Here is a 22,480-nt window from a genome sequence, read left to right as displayed (position 1 = left end):
TTAACCTGCCCCTAAAAGCTGTGCCAAGTTTGCAGGTGACGCCCAGTTATTCAGGCTTGTTCTGGGCAAAATGGGAATTAAAATGGCAAATGATGTTTATTTCTTATGTAAAGGTAAAGGGTAAAGGGGCCCCTGACCATCAGGTCCAGTCGTGTCCGACTCTGGGGTTGCGGCGCTCATCTCACTCTATAGGCCGAGTGAGCCGACGTTTGTCCGCAGACAGCTTCTGGGTCATGTGGCCAGCATGACAAAGCTGCTTCTGGCGAACCAGAGCAGCACACGGAAACGCCGTTTACCTTCCCGCCGGAGCAGTCCCTATTTATCTACTTGCACTTTGATGTGCTTTCGAACTGCTAGGTGGGCAGGAGCTGGGACCGAGCAACGGGAGCTCACCCCGTTGCAGGGATTCGAATCGCCGACCTTCTGATCAGCAAGCCCTAGACTCTGTGGTTTAACCCACACCGCCACCTGGGTCCCCCTTATGAGGAAGTGTAAAGTGATGCATATTGGGGCAAAATATTATAACCTGGTGTGTGAAAACTGCAAAAAAAAGTTATGTGTTAGGGATCAAAAAGCACAACTTCCAGTTGTAGAGGCTTTATACAAATCTTGGATATGCAACCACATTTGGAACACTGTCCAGTTTTCATCAGCTCATCTAAAACACAATTTTGTGGAGCTGGAAATGGTGCAGAAAGGGACAACTAAAATGGTTAGCATCTTGGGATGACTCCCTATGAGGGAATGTTTCACGGTTCAGAGCAACTTAGTTTAGAAAAAAAATGCAAGTAATGGGGGATATGACGAGGTTTATACAATTATGCATGGCATGGGTAAAGTATATACAGGTGAAAGTTGGAAAATTAGAATATCATCGAAAAGTGCATTTATTTCAGTAACACAACTTAAAAGGTGAAACCAATATATGAGATAGATGCATGACATGCAAAGCAAGATATGCCAAGCCTTTATTTGTTGTAATTGTAATTATTTGTCATTAGGCGAGTCAATTATAAATGGAATGTAATGAATGAAATGTAATAGCGATGTTTATTTTTGTATTATTGTAACTATTTGTTTTATTACTGTGGAATTTCTGAAAGAAAGTATTTGTAAAAATTAAAATAAAAATAAAAAGTTGCATTACTGAAATAAATGCACTTTTCGATGATATTCTAATTCCCCGAATTTCATCTGCAGATAATTTCCCCCTCTGTCTTATTAATACTATCTAGGGTTGTTGAATGAAGCTGAATGGTGGGAAATTCAGGACAGGCGAAAGAAGTACTTCTTTGTAAAGTGCAGAATTAAACCATGGGATTTGCTATTCCAAAATGTCATTAGCAAATGGAATGACAAGGCAAATGGAATGACAAGGCACCTGACCTCCTGCTTATCAGAAGATAAAGGTTGAGGGGTGAGGAAGAAGCAAGATTGATGCTGGTGCTCCTGCTGTGGGAGATGGTGTGAGAACATGTTCCCCCCTTGATGCATAAACAGGCCTGGACCTAGCATTGGTTTTAAACTATCACCTATTCTTGTATCAGCTAATATCAATCTGTATCATCAGCATTTATGTGAATCTAGAAGGTCAACCTAGCAGTTCGAAAGCACGTTAAAGTGCAAGTAGATAAATAGGTACAGCTACAGTGAGCGGTTCCCTCACTACGAGAAGCCAAGTTACAGGGAACTAGGCAAAGGGCCTTCTCGGTAGTGGCACCTGCCCTGTGGAACGCCCTCCCACCAGATGTCAAAGTGAAAAACAACTACCAGACTTTTAGAAGACATCTGAAGGCAGCCCTGTTTAGGGAAGCTTTTAATGTTTAATAGATTATTGCATTTAAATGTTCTGTTCTGTTGGAAGCCGCCCAGAGTGGCTGGGGAAACTCAGCCAGGTGGGCGGGGTATAAATAATAATAAAGCGGCTTTGTCATGCTGGCCACATGACCTGGAAGCTGTATGCTGGCTCCCTCAGCCAATAACGTGAGATGAGCGCCACAACCCCAGAGTCGGTCACAACTGGACCTAATGGTCAGGGGTCCCTTTACCTTTACCTTTAGAAGGTCAGCATTTACTCAGTGGAAATGGCTGGAATGTTATGCCATTGCCGAAGTATGAGTGGCAGGGACTATTTGTCTTAAAGAGATTAGGCGGACTGATGCCCACAACAAGATCATGGGCTCTGTACACTTACCAAGCATCTTACATGCATGAGAACAGCAGGAAGGCAGCCACCTATCTCTTTTGGCTGGTTGCCACATCTCTCAAGGCAGCCTATGGTCTTGGAAGATCAGAACCATGGGAACGGAATACTGACTGATAAGCCAGTTGCCAAGGTGTGAGCAATTACCCACATCAGCCTCGTCAGTGTAAGGCAACAATAGAAATACCGTAGGAGGGTTGAAGGCACTGGATTTGGAAACCCATCATTAAAGGAACCCGGGATGGTGCTTTGTGTGATCTAATGCCAGCTTTGCCCACTGCTGTGCCAATGGGTTTTCCTAGTAGCTGTTTCATGTATTTATTTTAGTTTGATAGAATCATAGAATTAGAAGCAACGCTGAGGACCATCTAGTCCGGGGTTTTCCAATCTTAGGTCCCCAGCTGTTCTTGGATTACAATTCTCATCATCCCTGACCTGCTAGCTAGGGATGATGGGAGTTGTAGTCCAAAAACAGCTGGAGACCCAAGTTTGGGAAATCCTGATCTAGTCCAACCCACTGCAGTGCAAGAATATGCAGCTGTCCCATATGGGGACCAAATCTGCAACCTCAGCACCATGCTTTATCCCGCTGGAGTAATATGCTTTATGTGTAGTCTGTTTCTGTGAACTGTATCCAGCTATTTAGTAATATATCCTATTCAGTCTGCTTAGATGTAAGTGTGCATTATTTATTCTTGCTATTCTTACAATCCTCAGCCACCTATTGCCTTTGAATCCAAAAGGAACCACTGCCTTAGGCAAAACAACGACACTTGGCCTTGGCAAAATACTCCACTGATTGATGTTCATTTACATTGGAGCGCCAAACAAGGCTGCCCATTGTCCCTGGTGCAATTTGTGATTGTAACTGAAGTGCTAGCCAAACAGGGAGTCAAACACAAGATCAATTTATCCACAGATAATGTGGTATTAATGCTCAGTGACCCAAACCAGGTGCTGGCTCCACTAAAAGAAGAGCTGGATTAGTTTAGCAGGACAGCAGGATCTGAGATTAACTGTTCTCAATTGGCTGTAATGCCAATAAATATGCCTCAAATTGAGTGAGACAAACTCTTCTCCATGCCTTGTTACAGAGTGTTCAGCTACTTGGGTGTGCTAATCCTAAAGGACCAGAACCAGTTAAGGAAAAGGAACTACGGTATGTTATACAGAATACAAAAGCTGGCAACATTTGCACTTGTCATGACCATTATTCCCAAGTTTTTGTATCTTCTCCTGATCCTCCCTGTCACATTTCCAAAACGATGGTTGATGAAATGGCAGCCCATTACAAAACAAAAGAATGAACGGCAGAGTGGGTAGCTGCATTTTGTACAAACAGTGTGATGTTGCAAGAGGGGGGTCTGTTAATGCCAAACCTTAAATTGTATTTTGAAGCTTTTGCAGCACATTAAGGTACTAAGGACGCAGGTGGCGCTGTAGTCTAAACCACAGGACTTGCCGATCAGAAGGTCGGAGGTTCGAATCCCTGTGATGGGGTGAGCTCCCGTTGCTCGGTCCCAGCTCCTGCCAACCTAGCAGTTCAAAAGCACGTCAAAGTGCAAGTAGAATGTACAGCGGGAATGTAAACAGCGTTTCCGTGTGCTGCTCTGGTTTGCCAGAAGTGATTTTGTCATGCTGGCCACATGACCTGGAAGCATAGCTGCCAAGTTTTCCCTTTTCTCGCGAGGAAGCCTATTCAGCATAAGGGAAAATCCCTTTAAAAAAGGGATAACTTGGCAGCTATGCCTGGAAGCTGTACGCCGTTTCCTTCAGCCAATAACGCGAGATGAGCATCGCAACCCCAGAGTTGGTCACGACTGGACCTAATGGTCAGGGGTCCCTTTACCTTTACCTTTAAGGTACTAAGAGGCTCCACACACTTCATTCCAAACCTCTTCCTAAAGGCAATATTAATGGTATAGTAATGCTGGAGACTTAATTCCCCCCTCCATTCATCCATTGTTACTGATGCAGTTATATTTCCCAAACCTGGAAGTAGCTTCAGATGTATGTAAGCAAAACCAAGCCCCCCCCCCCCTGCTATGGGTGTTTGTGTAGCGGTGATTTTTATCAGAGTTGTGGCTGGAGAGGGAAGGATTACTCTCCCATCCCCATGTGTGGTGGTCCTGATGAAAATCTGAGGCTAAGATTAAATGGTAAAAATCCCCTCTCATGACTGCGAGTAATGCAATGAAAGAAACACCTACCGGGAGTTTCACCTCCCCAAGTGGCTCCTTCTCACATAACTTCAGTTCCAAATCTGTACATCAAGGATATGATTAGTCATCTACCTCAGCAAGGTATGAGACAAGAATTGCAGCACATGGGACATTTAAAATGTTACATACATTTCTAAATAATCGCACATGATGTCAGGCAACCCAACACATGTTGACTGTGAAGTTAGTAAGCACTAACCCTACCTCCTGCCAACAGCAACAACACAGCAACACACACACACACACACACACACACACACACACACACACACACACACCATACTTAGCTAGATCACCATCTGGGGGCGGCGGGGGGGGGAGGCCTAGATGTTTACTCCCCACCCCTCATTCCAGCCCTCCCACTCCTTCCAAAGTTACTGGTAGCTTATCTGTTGAGCCCTCCAGTTTAGCGGAGCTGTTCTTGAATGCCATGTCAGCTGGTAATAAGACTATGCTCATCCACAGCTTGTTCATGGGTGAAAGGACTGACCTGGTGCATTTTACCGTGACTTGGATGGATGAACTGGACGTCCCAAATCTAACTCAGCCCAGCCGTGCCCATCTGGGTACATGGTACAGCACCAGACTAGACCGGAGGCTCAAGGTGTTGCTATGGTACTTCTATAGACAATATAATTGACCCGAAAACCTCTTGATCTTGCGATTGGTTTAGATGCTCTGCCCCTACACTCCTTTGTCATGGTCGGACCATATCCTGATGAAGTTTGAACTTGGAGTGGCAATGTATGGGTGTTGCACCCATTTGGAGACTTGTGGGACCTGAGACGAAAGAAAACTTGATCTCGTTGAACCCCTGGCCTCACTATGGAATAGCAAGATTTAACAGACTGTTAACATGATCATTCCTGAGCGTCCTCTCCATTGCTGCAGGAAGCTATAACTTGTTCAAGCGGTATATAAATTTTGTTATTTCTATAACAAAATTTATTTGCTATTAAACAGATGTTATTTAATAGTACCCAAAATCCAGCAGGGCCAGTCTTATCTGAGTTTGCTGTTTTCTCGCAAGATCTGCTCCAAATCACAAGAGACCGGGACCATTTCCAGCTTTTGAGACTCCTTTTTGCCAAAATAAAATAAAAATAAAAACGACAACATAGACAGGCAACATAAGGCACCCCCCCCCAAAAAAAGAATGGTTTGTTTGTATAACACCAGCTGATCTGAGAGGGCACATCTGTCATGGCCTAATACTGTGCCATAAGAATGTGTATATTTTAATTAACATTAATGAACATTAAAAACTCTTCAATACTGTACAATCGCATCTTATGCAGGTGTTTGGTTCCAAGGGTTCTGCGTATATGCAAAAATGTATACTCAAAGCGTCCCCTTGGAATCACCCTCACACGAACACCCCAAGCCTTCTAAAGTTGGTGTGCCTTGCCCCCACCAAATAAGGCCTTCTCAGCACACTGGTTTTGGGATGCTGTTACAAGATCTCGCAGGATCCCATGTAACCTCGTGTGAGCATCCCTAGCCTTTCAGAACTGGTGCGCTGAGAGAGGCACTTTTTTGGGCCAGGTTTTCCCAGTGTGAAAAGAGCTTTAAAGCTCTCTGCCTTGCTTGCGTTTAACTTGCAGAAATTCAACCAGCCGGCCTTCAACCGTGTATGGTTGAAATTGCACAAGTTAAATGTGCGTAAGATGCAATTGTACTTTAGGGCAAAATCGGCATCAGTTCCCTCTTCAGAATTCCCAATCTTAGAATCATAGAAATGTAGGGACCCTGAGGATCATCTAGTCCAACCCCCTGCAATCCAGGAATATGCAGCTGTCCCATACGGGCATCGAACCTGCAACCTTGGCCTTGGGTGGGTGGTTCTGTTTGGGCAGGTGCATTGGGGTGCTTCTCACCAGTGGGGGCTCCCCCCCACAATGGCAGCCCCCACAGGCCTGGCTGGAGGGACACCTCAGTTCTATTCAGCCTATTCAGGCATGGCACTTTGCCATGCTTTAAGCAAAGGACTGTGAGACCTGGAATCTCTATGTTCCTGGGTCAAGCAGAGGAGAAGCACACCCACAGAAATAATAATTGCTGTGTTTTATACCACGTTATCCAGCTTCCTCTTTATACTTTAGTCAAGGTTCCAGCAGCTCTAGGGGTTGGACTGGATGACCCTCGAGATCCCTTTCAACTCTACAATTCTGTGATGAAATATTCTGTGTAAAAAGGGTTTGATTCTCCAGGGTCTAGATTACACTCCCGTTTTATGCAAGAACGTGCCTGCCGAGATCGTTTGGTTACACACGTTCATAGAAAAGGACCTTCTACCCAGATTAGTTGAGGGGAAGCCAGAATTTGTTCACCTCTCCATGACTCACACTGCTTGCTTCAGGTGTTGGCTGCTGCACTTGTAAGGCACCAGTGGCAGGGCCTGTTGAGATCTTTGCTCAAAGGCAAACAGTGCAATCCTGTACATGTCAACTTAGTTGTAAGCCCCATTGACTTCAGTGGATCTCTCTCTATGGTATCAGATTGCAGCTACAGTTACTGAACATTCTTGTTCTTCTCCTGAGTAAATACACCAGAAACACCAGATGGGTCACATCAAACTCCCTACCCGCCTGCAGCCTACTTGCCTCCTCTCCCTCAGTGACCTACCTGTCAAGAAGCTAATGGACTGGTACTTGCCCACTCAGCAAACCGGTTCTGTAATCCACACATCCATTATTATTATTTTAATTTATTTCACATTTAGCAAAACCCCATGGCAATTGCTACTTGGGCAAATGACAGAGACTGTTAGAAGCGGGTCTCCTGTGTTCTCAAACACAATCAGTCACAAACAATGTGGAATTCTAAACTCTGCTTAACTCCTAGTGGTTCACTTGTCATGTTAGTGTTTTTCCCCCTGTGGGCACTTACTGTACCATCGAACAGATGAAGCTCATGCCATGCTTGCCAGTTCCCTTTTACCGACAGGGATGTATAATGACAGGAAGGTTTCACCTGAACATTCTCAACGAGGAAACAGAACTTTTGTCTGAGATGCTGGCTTCTGTTGAACACAACCCATGGCCATATAACTGCCCCCCACACCCAGTATCTTGAGATCTTTTCCTTTAGTACCACTGATCTAGAGAAGCAATATTTCCGTAATGACTCCAGCTACCTTACAGCAGCTGAGAGAGAATTTAAAATCAGCCTGGGTCCTGGAGCACTAAAAAGAGGCTTCATGGGAAGATGAAATGTTCTCGTGCCACTTCTATGAACAAAAGAATTAGAGGGTGTATTTTTTTTATTTTCCTTTCAAAGAGCTACCTAGAAGTGCCATGGTGTGGCTATAATTTACAAGAGATGTCCCCCGGCTGTTACCTCCTGAGATCCACCTAATTATTCCTGTGGAGATCAGTTAACTCTATCCTTTCAGTTAATCTGGAGGGCTCTGCAGATCAACAAACAGAGGAACATGAAGAAGCAAGCATCCCCTTCCCTTGCGGCCATGGTACATTGCAGGGGTAGGCAACCTAAGGCCCGTGGGCCAGATGTGGCCCAATCGCCTTCTCAATCCGGACTGCGGATGGTCCGGGAATCAGTGTGTTTTTACATGAGTAGAATGTGTGCTTTTATTTAAAATGCATCTCTGTGTTTTTTTGTGGGGCATAGGAATTCATTCATTATGAAAAGAAAAGAATGAAAAGAAATGTCCTTTAAAAAAACCGCGGCCAGAACATTTCTATTCCATTTGCAAAGAACAAGCAAGAGGGTATAGAAGCCCTGCCAGAAAAAAAGTTGGCAACTCAAGGAACAAATGTTTCCCAGAAATGCTGACCCCTCCCCATTTTATTGTAAAACATTTCTGATCAATGCAATGTCTTTTTGGATCATGACCCCACTGTGAATGTGAAAGAGCTACCAGAATTGCTTTAATCATAGAGACTGCATGATGAAGAGCCATTCCTCCCAATGCAGTGGTTTTCTACCAGTGTGCCGTGGCACCCTGGGGTGCCTTGAATGATGGCCAGGGGTGCCTCAGGCAACCCTGGCCTCTGTCCTTCCCTCCTTCCCTCCCTCCTCTAATGCCTTCTAGTGTCTCTGCCTCCTAAAGGCTTGCACAGCTGTTTGTTGCAGCAGGCCTTGCTACGAGCTCTGCAGGCAAATGCTGCCTCTGGGGCTGGCCAGGGGGTGCTGGTTGCCATGACCTGAAGCAGCCTCAGAGTAAGCAAGCAAGCGGGTGAGGAAGCCCAGCCAGCCAGTTCACCAGCCCTTGCTGTTGGGAAGGGACAGACAAGTCCCAGGCCCCTGTGGGGCTGTGTGAAGTGGCACCTCTCTTTGGGACAGAGGTTAAAAACCTCTGCCCTAATGCATGGTGAGCTAGACAGGAACACAGCTTTTGAAAGCAACCACCAGTTGCTGCTCAGACACACCTTAGCAGCGCCACCGTGTGGTGTTCCATGGCTATAGGTGCACCCTGGCCATGCATATTCAGCAGCCCAAATGAAGCATGCACAGCACATTATGTTTCATGTAATTCCATCATATCTATCACTTATTCTGTGGCTACGGGGTTGGAAGATGGACAGGCTGGGCTCATGCAGTAGCCAGAAGACCAGCAGTTGCTTGGAACTTTTGGGCTCCCTTATCTTGTCCCCAGTCACCAGCCAGGTAGGGTCGCCATGTTTGGGTAGGTACGGTAGGAGAAAGTTCCCCCTGGGGGCTTTTAAAATGCACTAGCGCTTTGACTTGGAGACAGAAAACAGTTAGAACTCAGGGTAGTTCCTTCAGTAGGTATTTTATGTGGCCTCTTTGGCTAATACTGGTCGAGAGCCTAGCTGCTGCATTCTGGAAGAGGTGCCTTTTATCCATACAGTACTTTTAAATGGGGCTTCATAAAACGTGCATGGCATTAATCCCTCTCCGAGGACACAAAGGTGTGTATTAGGCAAAACATTGTGAAATCCCTCTCTTTGGATGGCCATTAAGAAAAGGTTGGGGAGGCTCCTTCTGGGGAATGCCTTAAATGCAGAAATTAAAATATTTGTACACTTTTTTAAAATGCTGCAAGTGGTACAGGTTTAGCTATTAAATGACAACATTTCTATCCCAACATGTTTCGAAACAATACAGCAGGTGGCATACAGTCACTGACTTAAAATGCAGACAAAACCAGCCTATGTTTAAAATGTGCAAGAACAAAAATCAAAACATTGAGCAATACACACACACACACACACACACACACACACACACACACACACACAATTTTGACAACATTTGATTTCTAAACACCAAAGAAATAAGAGAGGAGGTCAGCACTAGGGCTGGTTTTAAGGTCTGACATTGTCAGGCACCTTCCAAGGCCCACTTCTACCAGCCCCCATAGCTTACCAGTTATGCTGCTACTTCTTCTTGCTGCTGTTCCCCCTTTACCTGCCCTCGATCGGAATGTAGGAGCAATGGCAGGAGTACATAGGCATCAACTTCCGGATAGGAAAATAAGGGAAAATAAGGGATCAGCAGCGGTGCGGCACCGGAAGTCGCTCCTACACATGTCTGGACATGCGTAGAAGCGACTTCCGGTGCCAGCTCTGCCCGATTTCCGGTGCCCAGACATGGGCAGAGCGGCACCGGAAATCGGTTCTGTGCATGTCCAGACATGCATAGAAGCGACTTCCAGTGCCGGACTGCCTGTGTCTGCATGTCTGGGCACCAGAAATTGCTTCTGCGCATGCTTGGGCATGCGCAGAGGCGATTTCCGAAGCCAAGTGAGTGAGCAGCCAGCCGGGAGCCGGGACATGGCCGCCGGTGCCGGCAGGAGCTGCAAATCCAGGGGATTTACGGGATATTTTTCAATTTGGGAGACCAGCGGGAAACGGATTCAAATCCGGGGGTTTCCCGCGAAAAACGAGAGACTTGACAGCTATGCAGGAATGCAGAGAAAGAGCAGCAGTCGCCACTTGCTTTGCTGTTGGAAACAGGAGAAAAATAAGACAAATGGGAAGTTGGCACAGTGATGAGGGGGAAGAGGGGTTACTCAAGGGAAGGCCCCACCCCCAAAATGCATCTCCCACCAAAGTGCCTTCCATAACCTGGAGCCAAGACTGGAGGATAAGCAGGGGTTCTCTTAAGAGAGAAAAAAAAGAGTACAAATGTAAAATACCTAGAGCTGTGGTTCCTGTTGGAGATTCATTCCCCGTGTCTGCAGTCATGGGATTGTTGTCTATCACATGACGGTGTATGTTTTACATTCCACAGAGTGGGAAGTGACGGAGAGAGGATGTTTGTGTTACTGTGTTCCATGAAGTGGGACTGTTGTCCTTTGTTCTTTCTCTCTTTGCTGTCTGATGCTAGAGAGAGAGGGAGCCACGTTGCAGTGCTCCGAGTGTATTATATGTAAATAAACATAGATTAGCCAAAATGCTGAGTTGCTGGGGTCTGTTACACAAACTGCAGATTCCCTAAGCGTGCTCATGCTTTTTGGCATCAGTCACTGTGATGTTCTGGCTGGAGAGAGCTTTTGAAGCTCCCGAACGATCGACCAGGAAGGAGAGAACATGCCAGTTGGGCATGTGTCTTTGCCAATGTCCTACTCATGTGTAGGACGCTCCTGTAATAGTTCCCAACATGGGGCACATGCCCCACAGGGGGCAATTTGATTTTTAAGGGGGACAATTCGAGAAAGAGTTAGACCAAGTTAATGGCCTTTTAGGCTTCCTCCACGTGAGTAGGAGTTCACTTTTTGAAAAATAAGAATTATATGTCACGGGTGGGGGCGGTATCAGGGTTTAAGAGATGTTTAGGTAGGGCATGGGAGAACATAAGAATGTAAAAACATAAGATGAGCCCGTTAGATCAGGCCAATGGCCCATCTAGTCCATCATCCTGTTCTCACACTGGCCAACCACATGCCTGTGGGAAGCCCGCAGTGTGGTGGACCTTCGGGTCTCAAATTTCAGAAGCAACCTGTGTGATGTCAAAATTTGGTGCACCTCCACCTCTCACACTCCATTTAGATAATAGTTGCAGCATCCCCATCTGTGTCCCTCAGGCTTCGCACCCATTGCGACCAAATTGGTCACACTCCTCCTAAGTCCACTTCTGAAGTCTGCAATCTGGACATGACTGCAATAGCCCTCTGTCTGCTTGTGATTCCCAGCAACTGGCATATTCAGAGGCATAACTGACAGCGGAGGCAGAACTGTCAGGGAGGAGGAATGGCAGAGGAGGAATGGCGGAGACCGCCTCCCCAGCCTGACCCTTCCAGAGAAGAAGAAGACAGTTCAGAATTACAACAGAGGTTTGAGGGAGGTCACAGCTCAGAGGCAGATGAGGGGGGAAAGCTGGGCAATAATGGGAGAGGAGGAAGAAGAAGCACTGGTGGGGATGGACAGCTGACAGACACAGTATCTTTAGAAAGCATTCCAGACCCCTCCCTCTCCCAGAACCCGGCAGGCATTGAAAGTAGGAGAGCAGAAAGCTCAGAGGCAGAGTGCACTTCTCAGCACCCATAGTAATGACACATGAAGGGAAAGAGGGAGGGGGTGGAGACTCACTCAGGGCAACACCATTATTCCAAGAGGCTGCATTCCCATGCCTCTCTCTGTAAATATTGAATAAAAAGCAGATGGTAAGGACTTTTCCTTGTCTTATCCATTCCTGGCAACCTGCCGTGGGGGTTGGTTCCCCTGACGCCTGACATCATGGCTAGCAGCCATTAAATGCAATGTCCTTTGCACACACAATACAAAGGAGGTTTGCCTCAATCTTTGCATTCAAAATTTTATCTCAACCTTGTCCTAAGTGTCCACTCTATGTTGATTAATATCCTGGCATTTCCTCACAGACTGGAACAGAAGGATTAATTCCCAGAGTGGTTTAACATTCAATCCCTCTTCCCAAATAATTCTGGGAATTGTAGCTCTGTGAAGGGAATAGGAATCTCCTAACAACTCTTAGCACCCTCGACTAACTAGATTTCCCATAATTCTTTTGGAGAATCAAGGCTGTTTAAAGTGTTGTTGTTGTTGTTTAGTCGTTTAGTTGTGTCCGACTCTTCGTGACCCCATGGACCAGAGCACGCCAGGCACTCCTGTCTTGCACTGCCTCCCGCAGTTTGGTCAAACTCATGTTCGTAGCTTCGAGAACACTGTCCAACCATCTCGTCCTCTGTCGTCCCCTTCTCCTAGTGCCCTCAATCTTTCCCAACATCAGGGTCTTTTCCAAGGATTCTTCTCTTCTCATGAGGTGGCCAAAGTATTGGAGCCTCAGCTTCACGATCTGTCCTTCCAGTGAGCGTTTAAAGTGGTATAGTGCTTCAAATGTTTGGGATGAATGTGGCTTTGAAGGGGAGATGACCTTTGATCTCTTTTTCCATTTGGTGGGATATTCCTTCCCCAATCTTTCTACATCATTTTCTAAAGAGAAACACATTTGTTCTGTGTTTTATGTTTTGCTTATTGAAAATGAGAATAAAAAAATATTCCAACAACAAGTCAGAACATCTCACTGTTATGTTTGTCATTGTCTCGCCATTTAGAATTCTTAGGGTTCAGAGTTAGGAGTACCATTTGATTTACTGATATTGATCTATAAAAGAACTTGAGGAGAGAGAGAAAAAAATAGTTCTATTGTTGTAGTTCCATCATAACACAGCAGGTGTCAGCAATACATGCGCACAAACCGGGACCAGCCCGCAAAAAGCTCCCTGTTACTGAAAGTCTCGTTTTCAGGTCTACCAGTGTCACAATTCATTTTCTTGCCGATCAAAATCTTTTTAAAAAGTAATAAAATAATAAAATAAAATAAATGCAAGCTATTTGCTGCAATCTAATTGTGACTGAGTCAAATTCTCGTACCTAATCAAATGAAACAAAATGTTATTCACTAGATTGCAATTAGCATTCACCAACAAATTTAATTGTAGAGATCTATCCCCACACATGGTTAATGGGAAAGCATTTAGATAATTACAAGTGTCTAGTGCCTTTCCACTGCTAATTGCTTTTACTGAATGATTCATTTCAAGGCCTGCAAGTGAAACTTTTATTAGGGATGTGATGGAGAGACAGCCGTATGGCGAACACGTGGAAGACGTGGATTTGCATTCCTGGCCTCTCTCAAAGTCATCCTTGATGACTTTGGGTACTGTGGACTGACTCCCTGGTACAAATTGATAGACCACCCTTGAAACCCACAGTTTTTGCCATGTGTGGGTGCCCCATATCATGTGATGCAGGAATGGGGGACCTTTCTCAGCCCAAAGGATGCATATCTTACCCTTCCTCCCAAAGGAGCCCAGGGTGGCAAACAACAAGTAATCAAACAATAAAAACATCTTTAAAACAATACCAATGCAGACACAGACTGCAAAAGACCCCAGATTGAAAGGCTTGTTGAAAGAGAAAGGACAACAGAGATGGTGCCTGTTTAATACTCAAAGGGAGGAATGTAGGGGGCACATTACTAAAGGCCCAGATCCCAGATTGTGTGGAATGGACCTCCTGATAAGGTGGCATCTGCAGACCCTTCAAGTGTCCCTATTTTCCAGGGACAGCGTCAGATTTACAGAAGCCATCCTGGTTTCTGATTTGATCCCGGAATGTCTCACTTTTCCTGGCTTAGGACGTCCCTATTTTCATCAGAGAAATGTTGAAGGGTATGCAGCTATGCAGCTCCTGAGCCAACTTTTAGAAAATATCTGAACGCAGCCCTGTATAGGGAAGTTTTTTTAATGTTTAATATTTTATTATGTTTTTATATATGTTGTAAGATGCCCAGCCCAGTCAGGAGGCTGTTCCCTGCAAATCACAGTGATCAATGGAATATATAAGGAGTGAGATGATCTTTCAGTAAACAGCTGGAGTGGGATTCAATGTCATGCCATGACAAATATTCTGCCTGTTGTTTTTGTTTTAATTCTTTACTTGTGTTTTTATCTTGTTTTTTTAATTCTGTGAGCCGCCCTGAGATCTTGTGATGAAGGGTGGTATATAAATTTAAACCACCACCACCACCACCACAATTCTGTCCCATGAATGTGTATACGCCTGCAGGCTTAATAACTGGTTCATCTTTCTGGCACCTCTTATCCTTAACACAGCAGTGCACAAATCCATCTTAAGCATGCCTTGCTTGGAGCTCTGCTTCATTGAAATCGTGCAGCCTTACTTCTAAGCAAACATTTTGGGTGGCGAAATCACATGACATTTAGCTATGATGTCACCAACTCCCAAAGATAGTGCCGCAGAGTAGATGGCAAAAGCTGCTCCGAATAATTAATCCCTCCGAACCTAAGCCATCCATTTCAATATCTGCTTTCCACTTCTGTGTTCCTGGAAGACGTCTTAGGGCACGGCTGGTAGAGAGAGAGAGGGGATGACACACACATTGCCAGGCATAGATTGGGGGCTCCAGTAGCTCTGACTCTGCCAGTGGCAGCCTGCCTTTGCTGCAGTTTCTGTTTCTTCATCAGCTCACGCTGTATGGCTGAGATCTGCACATTGGTTGGCCTTGAATCTTGTCAGGGAAAAAGGCACAAGCAATATATCCACCCTTTATAGGTATATTCTCTTGTCCAATGTATTCTGCTGCCATAAATGTTTTAATAAGCTATCTGACTGGTGTGTTAACATGGGTAAAGGTTTTTGGTTTCTCCACAGCGATCCGACTCTTTTCTGCTTCTGCAGTTGCTTCCAGAGGACATGCTCACTGAGCATTCATCCTGATTTGTTTGTAGAAAGTTCAAAGGGAGGTTAGGTCAAGCCAGCTCTTTACTTGAGCACCCATTCTGATTTCCTTCACAGAGTGTTTGTTGTGGGGGAGGAAGGGAAAGGAGAATGTTAGCCGCTTTGACACTCCTTCGGGTAGTGATAAAGCAGGGTATCAAATCCAAACTCTTCTTCTTTCCAGCCCTGCCCCTTCCCCCACATTGGCCTCCTTCCCTTCTTGCCAGGACTTACACCATTCAAAGCTATTTGCTGATCTAAAAGCAATGCCAAAAGTGTGCACCTCACCATGATCTCTAATTCTTTATATTCAGGCCCTTGGGAAACTGCACAGGGCAAGAGATCAGAGCCCAGCTCCCAGCATCAGTCCCAGCTCACCTTAAACTCATTCCCACAAAATTAGGGGAGGGAAGAACTCACGAATAGGTTCTGGGTCCTCTGCTCTTAGGAGAGAAATCCATAGCTCATCCAGGAGCATTTCCTTGTTTTCTGAAGTTGCAGACATGGGTGCCTCCATGTCTCTTTATCTCATTGTGTCTCCTGCATTGTTGCCAAATGGGGAAATGTTCATCACACACACCTGACATCTAGTAACAAAGAAATCTTGTACATAAAATACATAGCAAGAACTTACTCTTTGAATTGATTGTTTCCTGCAAGAAAACCAAAGGTTCATTCTTGCCCCAGCCCGCTGCTCGCCTTTCATCATGCATTATGATGATAAGTACATTGCATTAGTGGTTTACTACATGAATTTGTGAGAGTCAGAAGCACATTGTTTTCAGAATTCCCTGTCAATAGCCTAGCATCCTTCTGGATGTGATAAAAGTGGCAGTGATCAAAGGAACAAAAGCATTAATTACAAAGGCGTTTGGATTTGGGGGTTGCTCATAATTAGCCATATTGACCCAAGTGTCTCTGTGTTACAGACACAGAAAGATTTTTGCCCAGCTGCTGTTTGCAGAACTATGATTTCAGATGAGAGAGAGAGAGAGAGAGAGAGAGAGAGAGAGTAAGGGCACTGCAAATAGTGCTTGTCTTCCAGCAGCAGTGGATATCCTCCAGAGTCCTAGCACTTACCATTCATCAGGTGGTCTCAACCCACAATTTGAAAACCTACCATAAAAGACTCATAATAGGGATGGGGAACCTGCATCTCTCCAGATGTTGGCCTGCAACTCCCATCAGCCACAGCCAGCATGACCAATGGCCAAGGATGCTGGGAACTGGAGTACAACAAAAAGTACTTCTTCATGCATTATTGCATAGTTAAACTATGGAACCCACTCACAGGAGGCAGCAATAGCCAACAACTTGGATGGCTTTAAAATGGGACTAGACACATTCTTGGAGGAGAAATCTATCAATGGCTGCTTCTCACGATGGCTATGCTCTTTAGCCATTGTCAGAGGTGGTTAGCCTCTGAATACCGGTAGTTGCCGGGCATTCCAGGTAGGGAGAGCCCTGTTGTACTTAGGTCCTGCTTGCAAGTTTTTAAAGGCATCTGGGTGGTCACAGTGAGAACAGGATACTGGACTAGATAGGCCATTGGCCTGATCCAGCAGGCCTTCCTTATGCTCTTGTGTTATATTCTTAAAACCATTTACTGGGTCAGAGATTCATCCTTGTTCTGGAAACAGCATGCTCAGTGAGAGAGTACAAATATTCCAGTGTGGGATAACCAGCCTCATGAAATAAAATGCTTAAGTCTGATTAATGCATAAAGGGGTTAATGCCACAGAGTAAGCTGTCCTGCCAGACCTAGCTAAGTCACTCCCCCTCACCTTGAGAGGAAGTCAAGTCTATTGTTTGTCTCCATCTACCATGTGACCTCTGACATGTAAAGAAGTCTGAGCTGGCTTTTATTCCAGCTTTTTACAAAACCATCCTTACGTTCCTGTAACAATAATTTAGGAACTTTCACCACTTTGGACCAACCTAACTTTTGCTGCCTATGTATTCTGAATGCTGTATGGAAAAGAACATTAATCTGACATTTGAAGAGTTTGAACAAAATGAAAAAAATTCCTTCCAGCAGCACCTTAGAGACAAACTAAGTTTGTCATTGGTGTGAGCTTTCATGTGCATGCACACTTCAGATTTGAAGAGTTTGTAAGTAAACCATTTTTAACTTACTAAACATATGGTCTTTTTCGATGCTAGGGGAAGCAGAAAGCTTTGGAAGGAAGTTAGAAGGGCATATTTTAAAGGTCTAACAGCCCACATTTCCACGCTTTACTTTGCTGCATGTTTTGTGATTTTAAATCTCTGCTGGAGTTCTCTCACCAAAGAGTACTTGCCCCAAACCTGGATTTGGGCATACCTTTTTGTTTGCTTTCCCAACCAACACCAAATTCATTCTGCGACCTCCAGTTACAGAAGATCAGCTAGCAGGAGATATGAGAGAGGCCTGCTGGAGACTCTGGAGAGCTGCTAATAGCCAGAGTACAATAACCAATACTGGGATAAATAGATAAGTAGTTTGACTACCTCCTACATATCTAGGGCCTAAAGACACATGGCAAAAAAAGACCTGCAAAGATTACTGAGGCTGCAGTCTTATACCCACTTGACCTAAGAGTATGCCTCATTGTAATTGCTGGGGCTTAAGTATAGTAGGTGTGCATAGGATTGCATAGGACACAGGTGATGGCTTGCAAGTTCCAAAGTAAGCATTAATATTTCCTTTTAAAAATATAATGTAATGGACAACACATCATAACTTATTAAACAAAATGTAGGAGTGAGATGGAGTAATAATGGAGGTATATTTATTCACAGTTTCCTTTTGTCTGGCATTGTAATCAAGCTGGCCAAATGCAAAATGTTTTAGCAGCTTCTTGGAAAAAAGATCTCAGCTGACACATTTTATCATCAGCTTCAGAGGGTTAGTCCAGGCAAAAGCCAGTCGTTATCAGGTGTGAATTAACATACATTGGGTTCACTGAAAGTTGGGGAAGGCGATAAAAGTAAGGCATATTGGAAACACTCATCAAAAGACATGATTGCCATTAGGAACGGTATAACCACTATTGATTCCAAATGTTTAATTTGATTTGATGGATTTTACTGTAATTAACACTGGGTTTTATAAGAGCATGGTTCTTAACATTATTAAGTAGGAAGACAAATTATGAAATTAAATCTACATTTGATTTGTAATGTTAATTTTGTAAATGTTTTATAATGTTAACAGGTTGTTAAATGATACGTGGTTCTCATCTCATTTTCTTTCTGCTCCATTGACCGGATTGATTTTTCTTTCTTTCTGCATTCAGAAAGTACAATGATATTTAGGTTATATATATGTATTGATATATACATACATGCGATTGAAGCACATGTTGTGAGATTAATCCTCAACAGCATTTTGGAAACATGATGAAACATGTTTGTTTGACTGCAACCCCTCTTACATATTGTATGTAAATGTTACATTCAGTATCTAACAGGTGTCACGTGGGGATAAACTAACATTTAGTTTGCATTGTACACTGTAGACCCCAAAAAGTGCTGATCCTTTTACAGTGTACCGTAATTCTGTGTGTGTTCACTCAGAAGTGACTCCAGCCAGAGGAGCAAAAGAGTGGGAGTTGCTGGTAGGCTCTAGAACGGCTTGAGGCTGATGAAGTCGGAGAAGAAACAGCCTGTCGACTTAGGGCTGCTGGAGGAGGATGACGAGTTTGAGGAGTTCCCAGCTGAAGACTGGGCTGCTTTAGATGAAGATGAAGATGCACATGTGTGGGAAGACAATTGGAATGATGACAGTGTGGAAGATAATTTCTCCAATATGCTAAGAGCTGAACAGAAAAATAAAATACAGTATTTTATTTTGATGTAAAGCGTTCTGTCCTGTGGAACGCCCTCCCATCAGATATCAAAGAGAAAAATACCTACCAGATTTTTAGAAGACATCTGAAGGCAGCCCTGTTTAGGGAGGCTTTTAATCTTTAATCGATTATTTTATTATTCTGTTGGAAGCTGCCCAGAGTGGCTGGGGAAACCCAGCCAGATGGGCGGGGTATGTATGTATGTATAAATAAATAAATAAATAATAATTATTATTAGCTCATAGCTTTCAGCAATGCCGCAGGCTGGGCAGGGACTGTATATTGAACAGAGAAATGTTACAGAATGCTGGCTGGAAGCAGAAATACTAGACTGCCCATTATTACACACACACCTCCCCGCCCCAATGTGTTTGTTTTGTATAAATAAAAAACTGAATATAGAAGAAGAGGGGAAAAGCAGAGACACCAGTTGAATTCAGTGGAACTTACTCCCAGGCAAGTGGTTGTAGCCTGGCAGCGAGCATATTTTCAACCATGAAATTCCAACATTCACACACATGAGACCACATTTGCACATCTTTTGTTGGATTTTTTCCCCCTTTTGGGGTTGCTACCTTTCCCCCTGACACAGATTATATGTCCTTAAGAGATTTACAGCAGGCAGAAAATCAGCAGCTGATGCTTCCCTGTCACTACTTCTCAATGGTGGAGCCATTTTTTATGTCAGTGTCAATTCAGTAGGTTCTTTTTATGTATATTTATTGTTTTACATTGACGATGAGAGAAGACTGGGGGGCAAGGCATGTTTATTTGCCTTTTATTGCCTCTGATGAACTGTAGTGATATTTGTTTGCGGTTGTGGAAAGGGTGTGTGTGTGAAATACGAGGCCAAGTTAGCCATATTGATCAGTAGCCTGTGTGCACAGTCTTTGTTGAGGGTAGTGGGTGGTGGATTAAAAATCCACTACTATGTTGGCAGTGTGGTCATTTTATACCTTCAGTTTTAATCCAATGTTGGTGCCTGAACCAGTTCACAGTCCAACCCTTACTGTGTAAACAAAACCTCGAGATCGTCTGTGTTCCCAGCCACACATGGCCCAGTGGGGAAACAGGCTGTTGGCATCTACATACAAGAATAATGTACAGATCTCCTAGAGAGCATGTGAGAAGTGGCATGTTTTTATTTATTTATTGGCATGGATTTATATCTCACCTTTCTTCCATCCTGGGAGCCAAGGTGGTTCCTAGGCTGTCTTCCATCCTGGCACTGACCAGACCCTGAGCTGCTTAGTTTCATCTTCATGTGTTATATGTAGGGCTGCCTCCAAAGACGGTTCAGAAACTTCAGATGGTGAAGAATTCTGCAGCCAGGTTGCTCGCCAGGGCAAGTCGGTTTAACCGTATTACACTGATCCTGGCCCAACTATACTGGCTGCCAATTAGGTTTTGGGCCCAATTCTCAAAATTTATGTTGTGACATCTGTGGATGAAGGGCGGTATACAAATTTATGATAATGATAATATTTTTTATTATTTAAAGCCCACCCATTTATTTGTTTAAATGTGCCTTCAGACCATGCCCTGGGACCTTTTGCAGTGGGTGTGATGCAGGAAAGGATGAATAATGTCCCTCATTTGTCCATTTCTTAGCCCTAGTTATTTAGATTCCAAGCAATGCAGGGTGTAAATGACTGCTCTGCATGCTATCGCGTTATTAATTTAGGCTGCAATCCAATACTTGCTCACCTGGGACCAAACCCAATTGAACTCAACAGGATTTACTTCTGAGTAGTTTAGGATTGTGCTGTAAGTGCCTTACAGAGATTAACCAATTTATCCTCGCGGCACCCTGTGGCATAAGGGCAGAAGGAACGAAAGCATATGGAGGCTAACAGATCCGTACAAGAACACAATAGCAGCAAAGGCAGGGCTGGAAACAAAGGGGATTTCTGCAACGCACATATCTCGATTTCCTTAGTAAATAGGGTCTGCAGATGGTCCCAGGGAGAAGGCTCATGCTCAGCTACCTTGAGGAAGCTAAGCAGGTCTAAGGTTTTCTAATGTTAGCAACATCTGTTAACTTCCTCAACACTAATGGGCCTGGTCAATCTCTGGCCAACTTGTGTGCTAACTTGAGTTTTATGATGGAAGAAAGGTGGGATGTTAATGGACTAAATAAATCTTCAGGGCCGGCTCTAGGTAGACCCCCAGTGGCGTGGTGCGCCAGGGCGCCGCGCGTCGAAGCCGTGCGGAAACCATGCTGCGCCCTGCGAGGGCGGGGGCGCCGGAGCGATCTCCGCCCCTCAGCACCAGGGCACGCGACCTGCTCGAGACTGCCCTGTAAATCTTCATATATTAGGGCTGGTTTATATTTTTTATCAAAAAATGCCTGTTTGTTTCTAGACCCAACTGAAGTTGCTCACATTAATGTCTGAAGCCCTAAATGACTTTGGCCCCCACTAATCTTCTTGTGTACTAAGATTGGCAGAGCTGGCAGCTTTCTTGGTAGTTCCTACACACTCGAAAGGGCAGTTAATGGTGGCCCTGGGAGAGGGCTTCCTCTGTCTCTGTGGCAGCCCCTAAATGCATCGAACATCTTCGCTGTACAGATTTCATGGTATGCTGAAGATGCGTACCTCTTTACCCTGACCTTTTGGCACTATTTTGTTTTGTGGGACCCACCTGTTCTGTTGAGTATTTAATACCACTCTGCTCCATTTGGAATGCTTTTATCTGCTTTTAGAATGGCATATTATATTGTTGTAACCAGCTCTGGGACTTTATGGTGAAGAGGGAGTAGGAAATCTTACAAAGAAATGAAGACTGCATACACACCGCAGCAACAAAGCAGCATTCATGTTCCCAATGGAATGCACAATGCGGGGATATATATGTGCCCGATTCACTCCATCGTTGGATAAAAGGTTAAAGGAAGATGGGCATCTGAGATACCACTTACGTAAACACCTGGGCCATACGTTACATCATACACGTGGCTGCATGTGTGTCTGTACAGGTCTGCTGCCCCACTACAGGGACAATCAGAAATAATGGCACATCAAGCACCACCACTCCAAGTGAATGAAGATGCTGCAGCAGCAGCACTTCGTGGGTTGATTCCTCTGTGTGACAATGCCTTGCTGTAGCTTAATGAGGCAGCTATGGCTCAGTAATAGAGGATCCGCTTTGTATGGTTCCCAAGATTCCTCTTCCGGACATCACCCTAGATTTTAATTCAAGAGCTTTTCAGGTTTCACAGTTGTAGACTCATAGAATTGTTGAGTTGGAAGGGATCCTGAGAATCATCTAGTCCAACCCTCTGCAACGCAGGAATGTGTAGCTGTACAGGGATCGAACCTGCAACCTCGGCATTATCAGTGCCACCCTCTAACAATGTGGGAACACAGAGCCTTTTTCTGAGTCAGACCATTAGTCCATCTAGCTGGATCTTGTATAAACTGCCTAGCAGTGTCTATCCAGGGATTGACTCTGGGGCCATAGAAAGCAGATGCTCTACTCTTGAACCCTTGGGTCTGCTGGGATAGCTCAGTCGGTAGAGCATAAGACTCTTAATTT

General features: G+C 44.6%; 1 protein-coding gene across 1 annotated transcript; it reads left to right on the top strand.

Moving 5' to 3' along the window:
• Positions 1 to 18,738: 18,738 nt before the first annotated feature.
• On the top strand, positions 18,739 to 22,050 carry LOC132593219 (26S proteasome complex subunit SEM1-like). The gene is made up of 2 exons (XM_060283005.1): positions 18,739 to 18,935; positions 21,921 to 22,050. Exons 1-2 carry the CDS (start codon positions 18,739 to 18,741, stop codon positions 22,048 to 22,050), a joined length of 327 nt encoding a protein of 108 aa, XP_060138988.1.
• Positions 22,051 to 22,480: the final 430 nt, after the last annotated feature.

Source organism: Zootoca vivipara, chromosome 1, assembly GCF_963506605.1.
Source record: "Zootoca vivipara chromosome 1, rZooViv1.1, whole genome shotgun sequence".
NCBI classification, from domain to species: domain Eukaryota; kingdom Metazoa; phylum Chordata; class Lepidosauria; order Squamata; family Lacertidae; genus Zootoca; species Zootoca vivipara.
Note: the sequence above shows the minus strand (reverse complement) of the source record. Positions and strands in the feature narration are given on the sequence as shown.

What these genes read in the sequence shown, in the direction of transcription:
- LOC132593219 (XM_060283005.1), top strand. Translation starts at nt 18,739, where the DNA reads ATGAAGTCGGAGAAGAAACAGCCTGTCGACTTAGGGCTGCTGGAGGAG. An exon ending in GAACAGAAAAATAAAATACA is followed by an intron (nt 18,936 to 21,920) that starts GTATTTTATTTT and finishes GTGTCTGTACAG; the next exon opens with GTCTGCTGCCCCACTACAGG.